This window comes from Alosa alosa, chromosome 18 (genome assembly GCF_017589495.1).
Source record: "Alosa alosa isolate M-15738 ecotype Scorff River chromosome 18, AALO_Geno_1.1, whole genome shotgun sequence".
Classification (NCBI taxonomy): Eukaryota; Metazoa; Chordata; class Actinopteri; order Clupeiformes; family Clupeidae; genus Alosa; species Alosa alosa.
In genome coordinates, this window is record NC_063206.1 from 8,828,803 (window position 1) to 8,844,381 (window position 15,579).

At 45.6% G+C, this 15,579-nt stretch overlaps 1 protein-coding gene across 3 annotated transcripts in view; it reads right to left on the minus strand.

Moving 5' to 3' along the window:
* The window catches only part of ryr2b (ryanodine receptor 2b (cardiac)), a 48,495-nt gene extending 33,243 nt beyond the window's left edge, over positions 1-15,252 (minus strand). For all 3 annotated transcript variants that reach the window (XM_048269106.1, XM_048269105.1, XM_048269108.1), the window contains exons 1-35: positions 15,105-15,252; positions 13,310-13,429; positions 12,979-13,083; positions 12,761-12,835; positions 12,585-12,663; positions 12,227-12,339; positions 11,982-12,105; positions 11,416-11,512; positions 11,222-11,296; positions 10,977-11,133; positions 10,569-10,727; positions 10,318-10,439; positions 9,222-9,405; positions 8,927-9,062; positions 8,701-8,796; positions 8,346-8,464; positions 8,105-8,238; positions 7,728-7,969; positions 7,356-7,548; positions 6,984-7,203; positions 6,441-6,545; positions 6,044-6,147; positions 5,795-5,878; positions 5,528-5,687; positions 5,085-5,232; positions 4,431-4,639; positions 3,942-4,116; positions 3,262-3,470; positions 2,770-3,107; positions 2,498-2,615; positions 2,186-2,358; positions 1,755-1,914; positions 1,556-1,642; positions 1,122-1,348; positions 113-932 (exon numbers count right to left, since the gene is read on the minus strand). In XM_048269106.1, coding sequence (XP_048125063.1) covers positions 113-932; positions 1,122-1,348; positions 1,556-1,642; positions 1,755-1,914; positions 2,186-2,358; positions 2,498-2,615; positions 2,770-3,107; positions 3,262-3,470; positions 3,942-4,116; positions 4,431-4,639; positions 5,085-5,232; positions 5,528-5,687; positions 5,795-5,878; positions 6,044-6,147; positions 6,441-6,545; positions 6,984-7,203; positions 7,356-7,548; positions 7,728-7,969; positions 8,105-8,238; positions 8,346-8,464; positions 8,701-8,796; positions 8,927-9,062; positions 9,222-9,405; positions 10,318-10,439; positions 10,569-10,727; positions 10,977-11,133; positions 11,222-11,296; positions 11,416-11,512; positions 11,982-12,105; positions 12,227-12,339; positions 12,585-12,663; positions 12,761-12,835; positions 12,979-13,083; positions 13,310-13,429; positions 15,105-15,152 — 5,715 coding nt within the window. In that variant the 5' untranslated portion in view covers positions 15,153-15,252. The remainder of the gene's footprint in view (positions 1-112; positions 933-1,121; positions 1,349-1,555; positions 1,643-1,754; positions 1,915-2,185; positions 2,359-2,497; positions 2,616-2,769; positions 3,108-3,261; positions 3,471-3,941; positions 4,117-4,430; positions 4,640-5,084; positions 5,233-5,527; positions 5,688-5,794; positions 5,879-6,043; positions 6,148-6,440; positions 6,546-6,983; positions 7,204-7,355; positions 7,549-7,727; positions 7,970-8,104; positions 8,239-8,345; positions 8,465-8,700; positions 8,797-8,926; positions 9,063-9,221; positions 9,406-10,317; positions 10,440-10,568; positions 10,728-10,976; positions 11,134-11,221; positions 11,297-11,415; positions 11,513-11,981; positions 12,106-12,226; positions 12,340-12,584; positions 12,664-12,760; positions 12,836-12,978; positions 13,084-13,309; positions 13,430-15,104) is intronic.
* Positions 15,253-15,579: the final 327 nt, after the last annotated feature.

A 15,579-nucleotide genomic window follows, 5' to 3' on the forward strand; every position in this document is an offset into this window, starting at 1 on the left:
GATGTTGGGAGGGAGTGAGGAAAGTAATGGACAGGAAAACAGCATGATTTAATTTCAGCCAAAGTTATACAAGGATACCTTGTGAAAAGGAACCTATCATTTCCTAACTCACTTGCAGTTTCACAGCCTCAGGCAGTTTCATCTGCAGTAGACTTTGCTTGGGGAAGCCTCCCAGACTTTCATCTCTCTCTCCATCAGCATCCACCTCAAACTCGTCCCCATCCTCGTCCTCGGTGATGGCCCAGTTTTGTATGTAGACGCCAGGCAAGATGAGTCGCAGGGCTGCCCTCAGGTCTGGGCCCCGGTACACCCCCATGAGGAGCAGCGTGTGCAGCAGCCGCAGGAGGGGCACCAGCAGCAGCTCCACGCTGCCCCCTACAGGATCCCGCACGCACTGGCCCACCGCACACACGGCCTTCTGCAGCATCTCCACCAGCAGCGCCTTGAGCAGCTCCAGCGGGAACGCGGGGCTGTCCTGCTGGACGTCCCCTACTCTGTCGTCCGGAGGCTCGCCGTTAGCCGCCTGGTCAAGCCGGACGAAGCAGGGCGCGCTGAAGTTCAGCCGGGGCCACAAGGACCCGCTGCGGACACTACCGGGCAACGAGTGGCGTCTCTTGTGGCTGTTGTAGAGCGTGACAGATCTCGTGTCGTCCGTCATGGGCACGATATACTCGTGGGTCATTGCCCGTCTGGCGCCGGCGTGGGCATTGAGATGGACCTCGCTGAAGAGGGCGTAGTAGGCGTCCCGTAGCGGGCCAGGCATGTGGCGGCACTGGAGTGCGTAAAAGAACTGGGACTGGTCCACGTGGCTGCAGATGGCATGGGCCACATGAGTGTTGGCATGGCTACAGAGGGCAGAGTAGAGGTGAAGGGTGTGCTGGTGGAAGGTCAGGAGGTCATCGAGCTCTGACAACTCGAGAATATCCACACACCTGTCAACACAAAACACATACATGCATATACTGAACACATGCCACAAAACATCACAGAAGCAAACAGTACATTTACAAAATGAATGAAAATCATTTGAAAATCAATAACTTCATGATGTATACCGGTACTTCTAGATGACACACATAAATTACCCAGGGTAGTACTGGCATGACACTTTGAACTCTGACCTGTTCTCCTCAGGGATGTGAAGGGTCATGACCTGCAGCAGGCTGTGACACTGCACCCTCCAACCGTGCCTCTCGTCCATGCGCGTCACCTCCACCCTGGGGGAGTGGTCAGGCACGCGCAGCCAATGGTAGGGCTCCAGGCGCTGCACGTGTAACCGCGGGGGGCACTGGGCCACCGAGTTCCTCCTCTCGCCCCGAAACATACCCGCAGACACGGGCATCACGAACTGAGCGGTGAGATCAAGAGCTCTAATTACACGCAGATTCATGAAAACTCCATACTGTGAATCTAATTAAAAATCTTGGCCATCGACGAGAGATGAAATACAAAAAATGAATACACACAGGCAAAATATACATGGATAAGAATCTCAACATATGCCTGAACCTGCAGATAAAACACCCGCATGAACTTGATATGATGTGTGTGCTACCTTAATCCTGCCAAGCTCAAACTGAAACATGTCGGAGCTTGTGGCTTTGGCGAACACGGCAGGATACAGCCTGATGCAGGGCTCCACCTAGTGAGAAGCACAACTAGTGAGCAGAGGTCATCTCCAACACACGTTACGCATCTCTCAGCGCCTATTGAGAAACTATGGGGATGGGGAACCGGGGTGCAATAGAAGCTACCTGGTGGTAGGTGTCCAGCTCTTTTCCATTGGCAGTGAAGGTCAGAAGTCCTGTTGCTGTGTCTACAAGACAACCAATCTCTAGTCCACCACCGCTGCGACCGTGAGTAGGGTTCATTGCCTCCGCTGCACACACCATGAAACAGCTGCAGCGCTTTACACTGTAAACACACACACACACACACACACACACACACACACACACACACATTATGTACACGTTTGGTACCATATCAGACTCATATTTAGAAAAAAAAAATCAGACCCTGATTTCCATGGGGCTTTGTTACCCATATATGGTGGTTACATGAGGGTTCTATAAGAATCATGTGGCTGAGATCTACAGTACAAGAATATGTATTTATTACTGTATATGTAGGTCTGCATGTATAATAAAGTTCTAGGGTTAAAGGCCCACTTTAGCCAACAAACCTTTCTTGAACTTTGCCCTGTTGATCCCCAAGTGTCACAGTGACCGTGCGAACCCTGTCCAGGTCAAAGGCCTGCTGCTGCTGCTGCTGCTGCTGCTGGAAGCTGGAGGTGACCCAGCCGACCCAGACACAGGAGGGATCCTGACCAGGTAGCAGCCTCACAGAGTAGTAGTACTGCAGGACAGGACACAACACAGGAAACTCATGGAATTGATATTCATTGCCAGAGCACACCGCTTTCATCATGTCTTTGTTGATGCAACGGGACAGCAACACAGCTAAAGTCTGGACAGCAACACATCTGAAGTTTTACCGTGGAGCAATGGGAGAGGCTCTTATCCTCGTCCTTCTCTGTGGCCACCACTTCTTCCAACAGGCGGGCAGAGGAGAGGCCTGCATTCAGCTCTGGTTTAGGTCGCTTCAACATAAAACTGAAGGTGTTGACAACACATGGACCAGACAGCCAGCCAGACAAACAGAGAAAACACAGAGAAAAAGCGAATGAGGAATGAGAGTCAACTTAAGTGTTGAGAAATACAACAAGTACAAGCAGAGTAAAAAGACATGACGTCTGTCCTCTCTAACCGCTGCTTCAGTCTGGAGGGCTTTTCTTGGCCGTGGTCTTTGTGGTTGTTGAGTTCATCTCTGGACCCAGCGTGCCGGCGAGCTGACTTCATAAGGACCTCAAAATCGGAGTCGGTCTCCCCCTCCTCAGAGTCTCTCTTGGGGTGATAAGCAGTGCTGCTGCAGGGGACGGCGCCCTCTAGTGGCGGGGAGAAAACCTCGGCACACTCGATCGGTAAGCTGAGGCGGTAGTAGCCAATGTCCGAACTGACTGTGCCACTGGTGCCCTGTGATCCTGATGATTTTTGCGTCACCTTCAAACAAGGTGATCGGTCTACTGTCCCATCAAGACGAGTTACCTGTAGACACAGGATTGCATGATATTTGTTTTGTTGACTGAGATGGTTTAAGTATTAAATTTATTGTTTCTCTTAAATTTAGCGTTTCTCTGTGTCATATATCTAAGTGTAAGTCAGTACATCAGTATCTGTCTATCTCCCCTGTCTCCCCTACCTGAATATGGCTGTGGTCTGGGGGAACAGGGGTGAAATGGGGCTGTTTCCAGCTCATCCATAGAGGAACGTCTCGGCTCATGTTGTGAGCGAATGGCTGGTAGCCCTCCTGGAGTCCACACGCACCAAAGTAACGCAGGGGGTCATCCTGTTGACCAAAATGTAGACGACCCACCTGGTTCACCCCTACACTGCATACAGGCATAAAACCTGGGGAACAAAGATATGTCGTGTAAGCTAAACCTTACCAAAAAAAGGTATACTTAAAGTTCATTTTATCAAATAATGTGAAGTACAGTTGAAGTATAATTCCCATGTTTCCTTTAGGTAGTAAGTTTATTAGTATAAATGTACTTGTACAGGTACTATGTTTATACTTCTTCGGACTAAATTGGCCCACTGTCAGTTTGTTGAGTACTGAGAACTATACTGTAAGTAAACTAGTGAAGATAGTAGTTATATGCTTCTAGCACACCTTTTAGTACATTATAGTATACGTCAAGTATTAGTTAAGTTCACTTCCATGAACTTCTTTTTGCTAAGGGACACAAGGCTTGTGGCACATTAACAACCGATTAAAATAAAACCGAATCATTCCAGGGCTGGCTTCACACCATCTGCTTATTTACAACAATTTGAAATAATAAAGTTAGTCAGAGACAGTACAATAACACCACAGACCATCTTGGACCGCAAAGTCTTTGGCAGCGAGCTCAGAACCATGGTCGTTCAGCAAAAGCTCCCCGTTTAGTGTGAACATCATAGTGCACTGGTCAAGATCCAGCATGCAGCCCACGACATCGCCCATCTGCCAAGCATGACCCAGCTGCTCACTGCCCTGATGCCAGAGACGCCCCTGTAGAAGGAGGAGGGAGGAAGAGTGTGTGTGTGTGTGTGTGTGTGTGTGTGTGTGTGTGAGAGAGAGAATGAGTTTTGTAAGAGTATGTGTTTAAGTCAGAGAGTGGGAAAGAGTGTGTGTGTGTGAGAGTATGAGTTTGAGTCAGTGTGTTTGTGTGTGAGAGTATGAGTTTAAGTGGGAGAATACACAACACAGATATCAAAAGAACATAAACTAACAAAGCGAGAGATAGAGAGATTACAAACAATTATCCTCGTATAGTACAAGTCATTTTACCGTGCCATGTCCAGTTGACCAGTTCTCATACCCACCTTGCAGCCATCAAAAACAAAGGCCTGGTCATCTGACCCTAGCTCCAGGTCTGGTTTACAGCCGGATTGAGCCCAGCCCACCTTCATCTCCCCGGAGGTCACTGCTTCAAACTCAAAGTACCACTTCCCCCTCTGCACAGAATAGGAACGCTCAACTCGGAATATTCTGAACTTCTCAGCCAGGGAAAGGCCAGCATCTGGAAGTGCCACTGGGACACAGAAACAAAAAAAAACTTTACTAACTCTAATGGATTGTTTGGCTCATAGATATGACAAAAACTTGTCATCCACAATAATCCACTTTGTGTCTCCCAACACCTTTTACAATAAACAACTTGACTACCTGTAATGGTATAAGATTAAATACAAACAGATGCTAACTAGGCATGAAATGTTCAGTGGACAGTGTTGTTAGTGTATATAAGTATAAGTATATATACTCTTTTGATCCCGTGAGGGAAATTTGGTCTCTGCATTTATCCCAATCCGTGAATTAATGAAACACACTCAGCACACAGTGTACACACAGTGAAGTGAAGCACACAGTAATCCCGGCGCAGTGAGCTGCTTGCATCAACAGCGGCGCTCGGGGAGCAGTGAGGGGTTAGGTGCCTTGCTCAAGGGCACTTCAGCCGGGGAGCATAGTGAGCGTACTCTGCTCCTGGTCCAAGGGCTCCACTGTGTACCCATAGGCCAGTACGGTGCTCAGAGCATCCCTCACAGCCTCACTGCCAGACCTCTGGGTCCGCTCGTCCAGCAGAGAGAAGGGCACCAAGTGAGGACTCCTCTTGCCCTTCACATCCTGAAGCAACCCATGGGGAAACATTAGAGAGATTAGACATATTACTCAATGTCATCACTGGTGTCGCAGAATTTTTCCACTCATTATAGATCTCCTCCTACAGCTTGATTACTACACATAAGCTGCCTTGTGTGAAGCACAGTTTCTCTCTGGACTTCAAACTGCACCCTTGGGTATGGGAGGCAGCTATACTACCAAGGTTGGTAAAACACATTGACACTATAACATCTATCATCAGTATGTTCCTTAAGGAGTTCACCGGCTGACTGCCTTGATCCCCCTTGCTGTCCTGTACCTGCTGCGGCCCATAGCTCCATCCCTGTCTGATCCTGTCTTTGGCCCACAGGTTGTGGTCATTCTCGGCCAGACGGTCCACTATGGCCTCCTGGGCAGCGGTCAGGGTGACATGAGACAGATCGACAGGCGAGGGTCGATACCCATTCCACAGCTCATACCTGTATGATTGGGGAAAAAAAGATTGTCCCATTTCCCTGTGTCCTTTTTAATCTACCAGGCCCCCTTAAAGATAAAATATCTTTTGAAAATCAGCTCATGGACATACTTGTTAGAGAGTCGGACATATTTGACCTTCTCATCAGCACGGTCATCTGACAGTCCAATATGGACTCCGAGAGCCAAGAGTGTCCTTAAAGACATACAGCATTAACATACAAATTTGCATGAATGAGGCAGGAATGTATTAGCCTGGGAAAAAACCCAGACGTACTGAGAAGGGTCTGGTTTCAACTGGGCTAGGAATGTATGCTATGAGAAATGGGAGGTATCCCCACTGTCCACTCGGTCACCTTACCTGAGTGTCTCCTGGGCAGCCTGAAGGTTCAGATTCTTCTCTTGGTCTGGCAGTTTGGAAAATTCAACCAGATCGGGATGATGTTTCTTATTTTCTTCTTTAACCTGCAGTATACACAGAGTGCATGAGCCCTTATCAATACAGTTGGCAGACTAAATGAAAATCATGATACAAACACTAACCGTAAGACAGCAGGCCCAAGGACAGTGAAGCTACTGCAATTTCAGAGTTTAGTGAAAGCAGGAAACTAGGCAATGGGACGGTGACATAACTGACAGATTATCCCAATTAAAGGATGATTTAAGACAAACTTAACACCATGGCCCTGTCTCAGTGAACACACCATATTCAGAGCAGTAATGACCACGTTCCAACCCAGTATGTGTAGTGTACTCACTGGCCCGTAGATCCAGCCTTGGTCTACCATACTGATGAGCCAGAGCTCATGTAGGTTCTCAGCAAGCTTCTCCCGAATCTGCTCCAGCTGAGGGGGGAAGGCCACCTGAGAAATCACAGATCAAAAGGCTGCAGATCAGGCTTTACCCCTCCTAACTGCACCCCAGGTTATCATCTGGTGCCATTCCAAATGAAGTATGCAAGTTAAAATTCACCATCTAGATGAAAGTGCCAAGTGATTCAAGCACTATTGATGACTCATAACATTAATCTTTCTTTCAGATTAATATAAAACGACCTGTTCTGGATCTGAAAGTGCAATGCTTCTTATATATGACACATTGTTATAGCATGTATGCATTAAACAAAGCTCATTAGCAATCAAAACAATGAAATGAGTAATTATTTAAATAGTTGATTGTATAAAACACTTAGAAAAGCCTAATGATCACCAGCTGACTTTCAAAACCATCATCATTTTAAATGTAAAACTGTCATGGTTTGGTCTCGTTGTGTGTCTCTTTGGAGCCTTCTGCTGTGCTACCTGACTGGAGTCCACAGGCATAGGAGTAAAGGTAGGAGGCTTCAGTGCCACCGCTGGTCCCAGCAGGTCATGCTGGCGACCGTCACGCTGCCTCATGAATTCCAGACAGGACTCAACCCTGCACCTGACCCTGGGCAGAAGAGCCTCGGACAGGGGCGAGAAACCAGGAGGGGGCAGGAATTTAAACTCCCCCAAACGACCGCCCAGCAAGAAACAGATCCTAAGAAGCACCCAAGATACAACAGACACATTTTCAGTTACGGCAGTTAACATTATGCCACATTGAATAACACCTAGTAAATACTGTAACCTTACTTATCATTTACAGAAAAAGAACTACAAACAAACAATACATAAACAATCTCTTCCCACCTCACTCCAGCCGAGAAACTGGCCACAGGAAAGAGCAGTCCGTCTGTGCTGAAGTTCTCAAACATGCCCTGCACAGGGAGACCATTGACCCTGAATGACATGCAGAGAGCCCCAAGGTCAAGGCAACAGCTGACCACGTCATCCTCCCTCAGCAGGTGCTGACCGGGTGAGCTCACTCTCCGGCCAATACCACCTGCGTAACGACAAACAACTCTTCACCGTCTCAAGAAAAACCAATAATGTTTCTGACTCAACCAAGAGTCAGAAACATTATTATATATTCTCCATTCTTTAGACAATAACAATGTCTTTCATGAACAAGGCCTCTTTAGATGAGAATAAATCTGATCATGAACGTCTTTATCGACCCACCTGACCATAGGTGAAGCCCATCAAAGCCATAGGAGTAGAGGTCATCCCCGACTCCATTTGAACCCCAGCCATGTCCACCGGTTGGGGAGGGGTGGTAGCCCTCTGTGCAGGCCCAACCCACCCGCAGGTGAGTGGGCTCAGCGGTGACAAATGGCTCTGCCTTCTCCACAACCAGCTCAAAATACCACTTCCTGCACTGAGCCGAGTATTCACTCATACACAGGAAGAGATTGGGCCTCACACTGAGGGATAAAGGGATACAAAAGCAATAGATGAATTGGCAAGAGGCTGGGTGATACAGAGCCGCCCTGAGGCGTTATAGATGGTGAGTCTTTAGCCACATGGGGAATTAAGATGGGGGTAGGGTTGGGGATAACCTCCTGACTTGATTGCAGAGGCGTGTCTGCAGAAGCAGGTCTCTCTCTGGTAGCAGATTCTCACAGATGTAGTGTTGGTTGGAGCGCACTGCCATCCCATGGCACACACACAGTGAACACAGCACATCTAGAATCTAGAGACAGATTAAGTAAACACACATAGTACACAGGTTTATACATGCGTTTAGGATTATGGGTCTGAAGAAATAGATTTAAAAAATAGACACAACTGAAAACTTACCTTGTGATTGCGACCATGCTTGTCCAAAAGAGATATAATCGATTTGATGTGTCCCTCTTTGATAAAGTTAAGAGCTTCAGGGCTTTCTTCAAGGACACAATGTAACACCTCTAGAATCCCTGAATAGAATGAATGTTGAAAGTGAATCATAAAGTTCACAGATTTTTACTATGAATGCACCCATATTCAGAAATAGACATACAGCACACATCTAAACAAGCCACATCAATATGCAAAGGCAATGCAGGAATATGAATTTTTTGAATAACTTACACAAGAATAATGAAAATGTGGTTTCTGCACTTGTACTAGTTTGAATACAGTCAACAACTCTGAGAGAAACTCCAGAACATACCAGAGGATGCATCCAGCTTCTCCAGCCTCCCAATCAGCCACTCCAGTGATCCAGAAAACTGTGCGCAATTATTCCTATTACCTCTGATCAGAGATGCTGGAAGGCAGCAGAGAAGTCAGAGAGTTATGTAAAACACAGGGACAGGGACAGGCCCGGGTTTATGATCGGTGTGTGGAGAGACTAATAAGGAGCTATGGCTGTGTTTTCACATACAGTGCAATCTTACCGAGGAGCTCATAAAGTGAGTTCAAGAGAGACTCCCATTCCTCTCCTGTCTCTCTTCCTGCAACCTCAGCAAAATGTGCAGCACTGCCGTATGCATGCAGACGATCAATGCAGTCTAACGCATAGCCAATTATCCCCTGTAACAGAACAGCATATTTATACACTTACATTATACACATCACAATATAGTGCTTAAGCTATCACAACCAGATCATGGCCTTTATAACACATAACCTACAGCATGTGGAATCTTTCCAGATGAGCAGTGTGTCACTCTGCGGGAATTTATAAATTACCTCCTCTTGGAAGAGGTTCTGTCTGTTCTTCAGAGCCCTCATGCTGTTCTGTCTCTCCTCTTGACCCTGGTTGTCATCAGGAGGCTGGAAGTAGCTAATGAGATCCTGCAGACTCAAGCGGACCGTGGCGATTGGCAGAGCTGGAGTCGGTATGTTAGATCTCTGACCAAGGTCATCCAGTCCTCTGTGAAGAGGGAACATTAGAACTCGTCTTTGTGGAAAGGACGCCCACCCATAATTTATTTCACATGTCATTTTGCGCTGACAATGACCTGCCTGCCAATCTCAGCCAATTAAGGCAAATTACTGCAGTGCAGTTTTAGCCATATCATGATTTAAAGCTGCAGTTGGCAAGTCTGACAGATTGAGGGGCCAACATTTTAAATGTTTACAACTCTCATGCCCCTCCCCCACTACCACCGAGCACCCTCTCATCGAGTTTGTGCTCGTCAGTGCGCACCAGACGGCACCAGACTGTGATTGACAGTCAGATCTCACACAGCCCTGCTCTGACTGGACCAGAAGAACCGGGAGCTGTGGATTTTTGCAAAACAATTAACAGGCTCTTTTTTTCTAAAACAGGCTGATTTATGTTGTTCTGTCAGAGCATAGTGTCGGTTTCAATGAATATGATCAAACAAATCTTGCCAACTGCAGCTTTAAAACACTTAAAGGGAAACTTGGCAGGATTTCCCCCTCTGCTGGAGAAATTGTGCATTATGCTATTTCAAACTAAATAAAGCACATGGATTTGTTTACAAGCTAGCAAACGGTTAGCATAAGTTTGGCAGAACTATGTGGATGTTACAAGGTAAGAAACACGATTTAAAACGAGTTTCTTGTTTCTCACTTCTCTTTCCGGGCCGGTAGTCTCAATGTTGCAAGTTTGGTTTTCCGCCTGGGGACACTAGGCGCAGCAGGGAAAGTCACAATTTTCACCGGAACAGGTCATTTAACCATCCAAATGATTTCTAAACGGGTTTATTACGTTGAAATAGTTGCCAAGTTCCCCTTTAAAGTAGAGCAAACTACGGGAAATGGCTTTGTCTACGCTCTCAAACAAGTCACTGGAGGTTCTCAGGTGCTGTGTGTTTACCTGATGAAGCGGGAGAACAGGAGGACGGAGCTCCTGATGATCTGAGCAGCTCTGGACTCCGCACTCTGGGAGCGGGACAGAGTCACACCGTCATCCATGTGGCCCTCCAGGTGCAAAATGGCCTGGAAAAAAATGAAGTGTCACAGAAAAAGAGCTAGACGGGAACTCTGAGTAGTGTAGTCCTCCATTCATCACATGCAGTACAGTCCATCAGCAGAAGCCCTGCTTTTCAATTCACTGTGAGGCCGTACCTGGCGTGGGGCCCCAGCCATTATCTTTCCCTGACCAGTCTGGTAAGTAAGCCAAAGGCCACTGTCCAAGTGCTGAACAAAGCAGATTGAGTCTCCATACTTTATCTCGGCTGTACCCATTCCATCTGCATCCTTCCTCTGGACAATGTCAAGCTTCTCCTACAGAGCAGAATGCAACACATTATTCAGCAAAGGAGTTAATGCAATTACACAATCAATTAAGACCATATCACACACAGCAACAAGATTACAGGCCAACACATAAACCTCTGACTAGTTCAATCAAGTTTGCAGGGTTTATTAATGAATAAATGAATTTCCCCTGGGGATCAATAAAGTATCTATCTATCTATCTATCTATCTATCTAATGTGAATGTTGTTGTTGGCAGGCTGCAGGCTGTTGGTACCTTTGAGGAGCGGAAGCAGAAAGTGGTGGCTTTGGCATCAGCTTTCTCCCTCCCTATCAGTCTTAAACCCTTATCTTGCGTGAGGCTCAGGTACATCCCCGTGGTAACGTGGCGCAGGCGGAATGGCTGCCCCCAGTGAGTGTGACTCCCACTCCATCTGATGACCACAGAAAAACTCCATTCACAATATCAAATCACAAGCAAACAGATTGTGTTAAGTGCTGCATTGTCGCTGAGGTTCTTACGCCACACGCATGGTCTCCAGCCTCCAGAGAGAACGGGCCTCCGATGACGTAGAACCTCCTTCAAAGCACACTGACCTGAGAGAGATATGGAGAGAGAGAGAGCAGGAAGGAACAGGAGGGTTATTAGCTTAGTCTGATAACTGTTCAACACACAAAGAAGATCTTTAGGTAGAGAGACAGAGAAGGACGCCCACCTGCGTTCTTCTTCTCCATGTTGCACAGGTGGAACCGTTAAACAGTCATCAGTGTGTCCATGCAGGAGTCGGAATGTGTCCCCTCCTTTGAGGTACCCTAAAGGAAACCCACATAAGAAGTTGATTTTGCTGTTCTACCTTATATTATGCAGAATATCTGACAAAAGAGTCATGCTACAATATGCAAGGGTCATGCTATGCAAAATAAATTACCTAAAATCATTTCCCATTTCCCTAAAAACATTTCCCATTTTGTGTCATGTGTACTAATCCAAATCTCCAAGCCCAAAACCAAAAGAAAAAATATGACAATTTGAATTAGAAGTACCCTCATACAAATGTAGTCTTTTGCATGCTCTAGCTGAAATCTATTTTTATGTATTTTTATAATTATACATACTACAGTATCATTTTGACAGTGCAGGGGAGTATGAGGGCGCCTGAAACATGGAGATTTCTAAGCATTTGTCATGGAATGACCCTATCATGATACTCCTGAAATGAAATTAAACTAATTTAACAGAATTAAAACTCATTTAACAGTTGTTGTTGACAGGGTCACTTACCTTGAGCCACTGCACTTCCTGAGGATATGGAGGCTACACTCCACAGGGTCTGCTGGAAGGCAGCATCCACCCTCAGACTCCCACTCTCATCCCCTGAGCTGGTGCAGTTAGACTGGGACAGATGCTGAAGAAGAGATAACATATGCTTTACGGTGCTCAGCAATAAATTCATCAGCACTGATTTATTGCCATGAAATTATTAACCAATCAACATTAATTTACTGCACTGATTCCGCCACTCTTACCAGGTATCGCTCTGAGGAGATACTGACAAGTATTAGGTCATCCCCAACTCGGACCTTCTCTCCCTCAGACCTCTGCTTGGAGGCAGGGTGCACAGTCCACCAGCACGCCTCGCCTGGAGACAAGCAAAAAACACACAGTGTAGCTGACATCCACACTGCCCTGTCAACTCCTGCTGAATTCCTACAGCTAAGGTTTGATATGAATAATAAAGTGAGAAAGCAACACTTCACAGGCAGGGTGAAGTTATTCTCATGAGAGTACTATAATTGTTCCTATTAATAATTATTATATATTATATATTATTATACACTTATTTATACAGAGAAAATGTATTGTCCAAGCAAATGTATGACGTACCTATTATTTCCTCTTGCAACCCTACATCAAATGCCAGCTTATCAGTGGAAGAGCAAGTTGTGGACAAACAGCATAGGTACTGCAGGGGGGGAAAACAATTAGAGTTCACTCAGAGAATGGCACCGCAGATATCTAAAATGCCCTAAGATATGAGAGGCATGTCTGAGGTGTCTCACCATTCCACTGTAGGCATGCCGCAGCAGCACGGCCTGGCCGTAGAGGAGAGTGCGGTGGCTTCCCATCTCAACCGCCTGGAGACCAAAGATAAAGTAGGCTACATAAACACAGGCTCTCTCAGGGTAGCATTTCCAACGGCATGCATATGATTTGACTTGTAAAAACATGGATCTACCAAAAGTTCACTGCATTAATGATAGAAAAGTATGTCTCGTACCCCTGTCTGCTGGCTGCTCTGTTTGGCCAGCATTTCCTGCAGGGCACGGACTGACAGACACTGGGCCAGCACAAACACACAGACGGACAGGTCCACGGGAACATTCTGGAAAGAAATGTCACAGCATTGCTCTGAGGGACAATTATTTCAATTCAATCATTCTTCATGGTGTAATTACCATCCTTTCATTGTCTCTACACATCCACTAAACTTAGGATTGAGTGCATCTAAGGTCAGTTGGAGATGAATATATGTAAATGCTTTACTGTAGTGTGGTGCAGCCCTATTCTAGAGTTGAATATGACCATTAGTGTGGTGTTGAGACTCTCACTTTAGAATTGGATGTGGTCTCCAGGAAGCAGAGCCGGCAGCCAAAGCCTTCCGCTGCCAGGCAGAACTTCTGCTGCCTCTGCTGAGCCGACAAGGAGCACCGCAACGCCAGCTCATCATTCTGCATACAACAGTGTGACAGGCACACAAAGAGAGATGGAAAATAGGGTTGTGTATTCTATCCCCAGAGTCATTTTATTACACCCCGCTGGACACAGTAACAAGGGTTGAATAGTTGTCGTTTGTGTGCAAATTTTACATAAATTACATTTGATTTGTTGTCAATTCGCAATCTCTTAATAAGTAGCATCTATTCAAGAACAGCCAATAGAAGTTATACAAACAGAGGACAAGTGCACCGTGAAAAGAAACATTGGGTCAACCTCTCTCGTGTAAACTACTGGGCATGCTACTGGAGACAGAGTTCCTTGCCCTGAAGTGAAAATACTAAATGCAACATTTAAAACTAATTATCCTGAACAATGCAGTCAGCTGTGACTGTTTTTAAAACAATGTAAATGTTTATTTTCCTAATGACATATAAAACAAACGTCAAAGAGTCCCACCATTAAAAAGAATCTCTACACCCACATAAGGAGGAAATCCAAAGTTATTTTAAGTCTGTCAGACAACAATCAGTTAACTATGGTGCCATTAGATCAGTGACCTTAAAATCACACACTGCACTCTGACTCTCTCTCTCAGACACACACACTATCACACACTATCTATCACACACGCACACACACACACACACACACACACACTAAGGAGTACTTGGTTTTGGCGGTCAGTGTACTTGCATGTAGTGCGGAGGCTAGACAAAAAAATCAGTTTAGAGCTCATTTGGATCTCTGTCAGAGATGCACTTAAGAAGTGACATTGACGAGAATCACCTCTACTGTCGCTCAGGGAGCACACTTATCTGTCACTGTCTGCCTTATCTTGGTGGAAACCCCAACTGAACACAAACAGTCCTTCATCAGGTCCCACACTTACCTGTGCAGTGGCTTACAGTAACATATACTGTAGACAAACACAGCAAATGATTTAAATAAATCACATTTGTTCCAATCAAGTTTTGGTTCACTCAGTGGAATAGCCCTTGCTTGTGACTGACCCACTGCATTCTCCCTCCCTGTGACTGACTCTAAACTAACCATCATGCGACACCTCAGGCAGCCCAGGGCCTTATCTCAGAGCTGGAGATACTGAGCTGACAGCCAACAGCACTAACAGAGCAAGAATGACAGGCGGCACAGTCTTCCCAATGCTGATAAAGATTGTTAAAATAGAAAGCAGCTGATGTTGGGTAAACTATAAGCCCGATGAAACACTTAATTGGACTACATAAAATAATTTAAAAATGACAATAGGCCTAGGCCTACTGTTGGGATAACACATCAAGCATCTGAATTAGCAGAGTCCGCATTTTTATGAGATTTATGAGAAATCCTGTCATAATAAAGTACAGTAAGTAGGAAGTAAGTTCAATAAGTTAAATAAATAAGCATGGCACATGTCTAATATTTTCTTATCAATGATGCTCCTTTATGCTGCTAGCCAACTCATTCTATAAAGACATGTAACAACGTTAAAAGTTTGTTTGTAACTGTAAGACTAAGACTAAATTTGGAATTGTGTTTCACACACAGTGCTCAACTGAGCTTCCTGCATTCTGAGAAACGGTTTGTTCATTTATCCAAAACAGCCATGTAACTGAACACCTAATTTAGGTATTTTTGCATACAGTAATTTAAAAACAATCAGGCTGACTAGAGTTTGCCAAAACTCACCGTTCGTAGAAACTGAATTTCATCCTCTACCTCTCCCGTTTCAGTCATGATGTGATGCTTAGCCTCGCTGTTTACTTGACCAAACAGGTAATAAATATGTCGCCTTTAGCTACGATGCGCCGGGACTTTGCCCCTGGTTTGAACTGACGACAGGTGCAGGCAACTTTTACGCCGTGGTGGCTGGCATCCGCCTCTCAGCGCGTGGTGTACCGCGCCACTCTTCGGTCAAGGCAAGTAGTGAATGTCGTAGTGAAGTTGTAGGACATGTATTTGCATTCAAATGGCAGGAAACCTGTCTGAATTCTTAGAGCAGAATATTGAATAGCTTTGATCTACTTAAAGTGGAGTAACTGTCGTTCACTTCACCAAATATCCCCAGGAGAGCAGAGCATTTCTCATTGTGTATAGTCTATTACAGCTTTAGGCCTAAGACCATACTTTTTTCCATTTCTCTTTATCTCTTTGGTGTATTTTC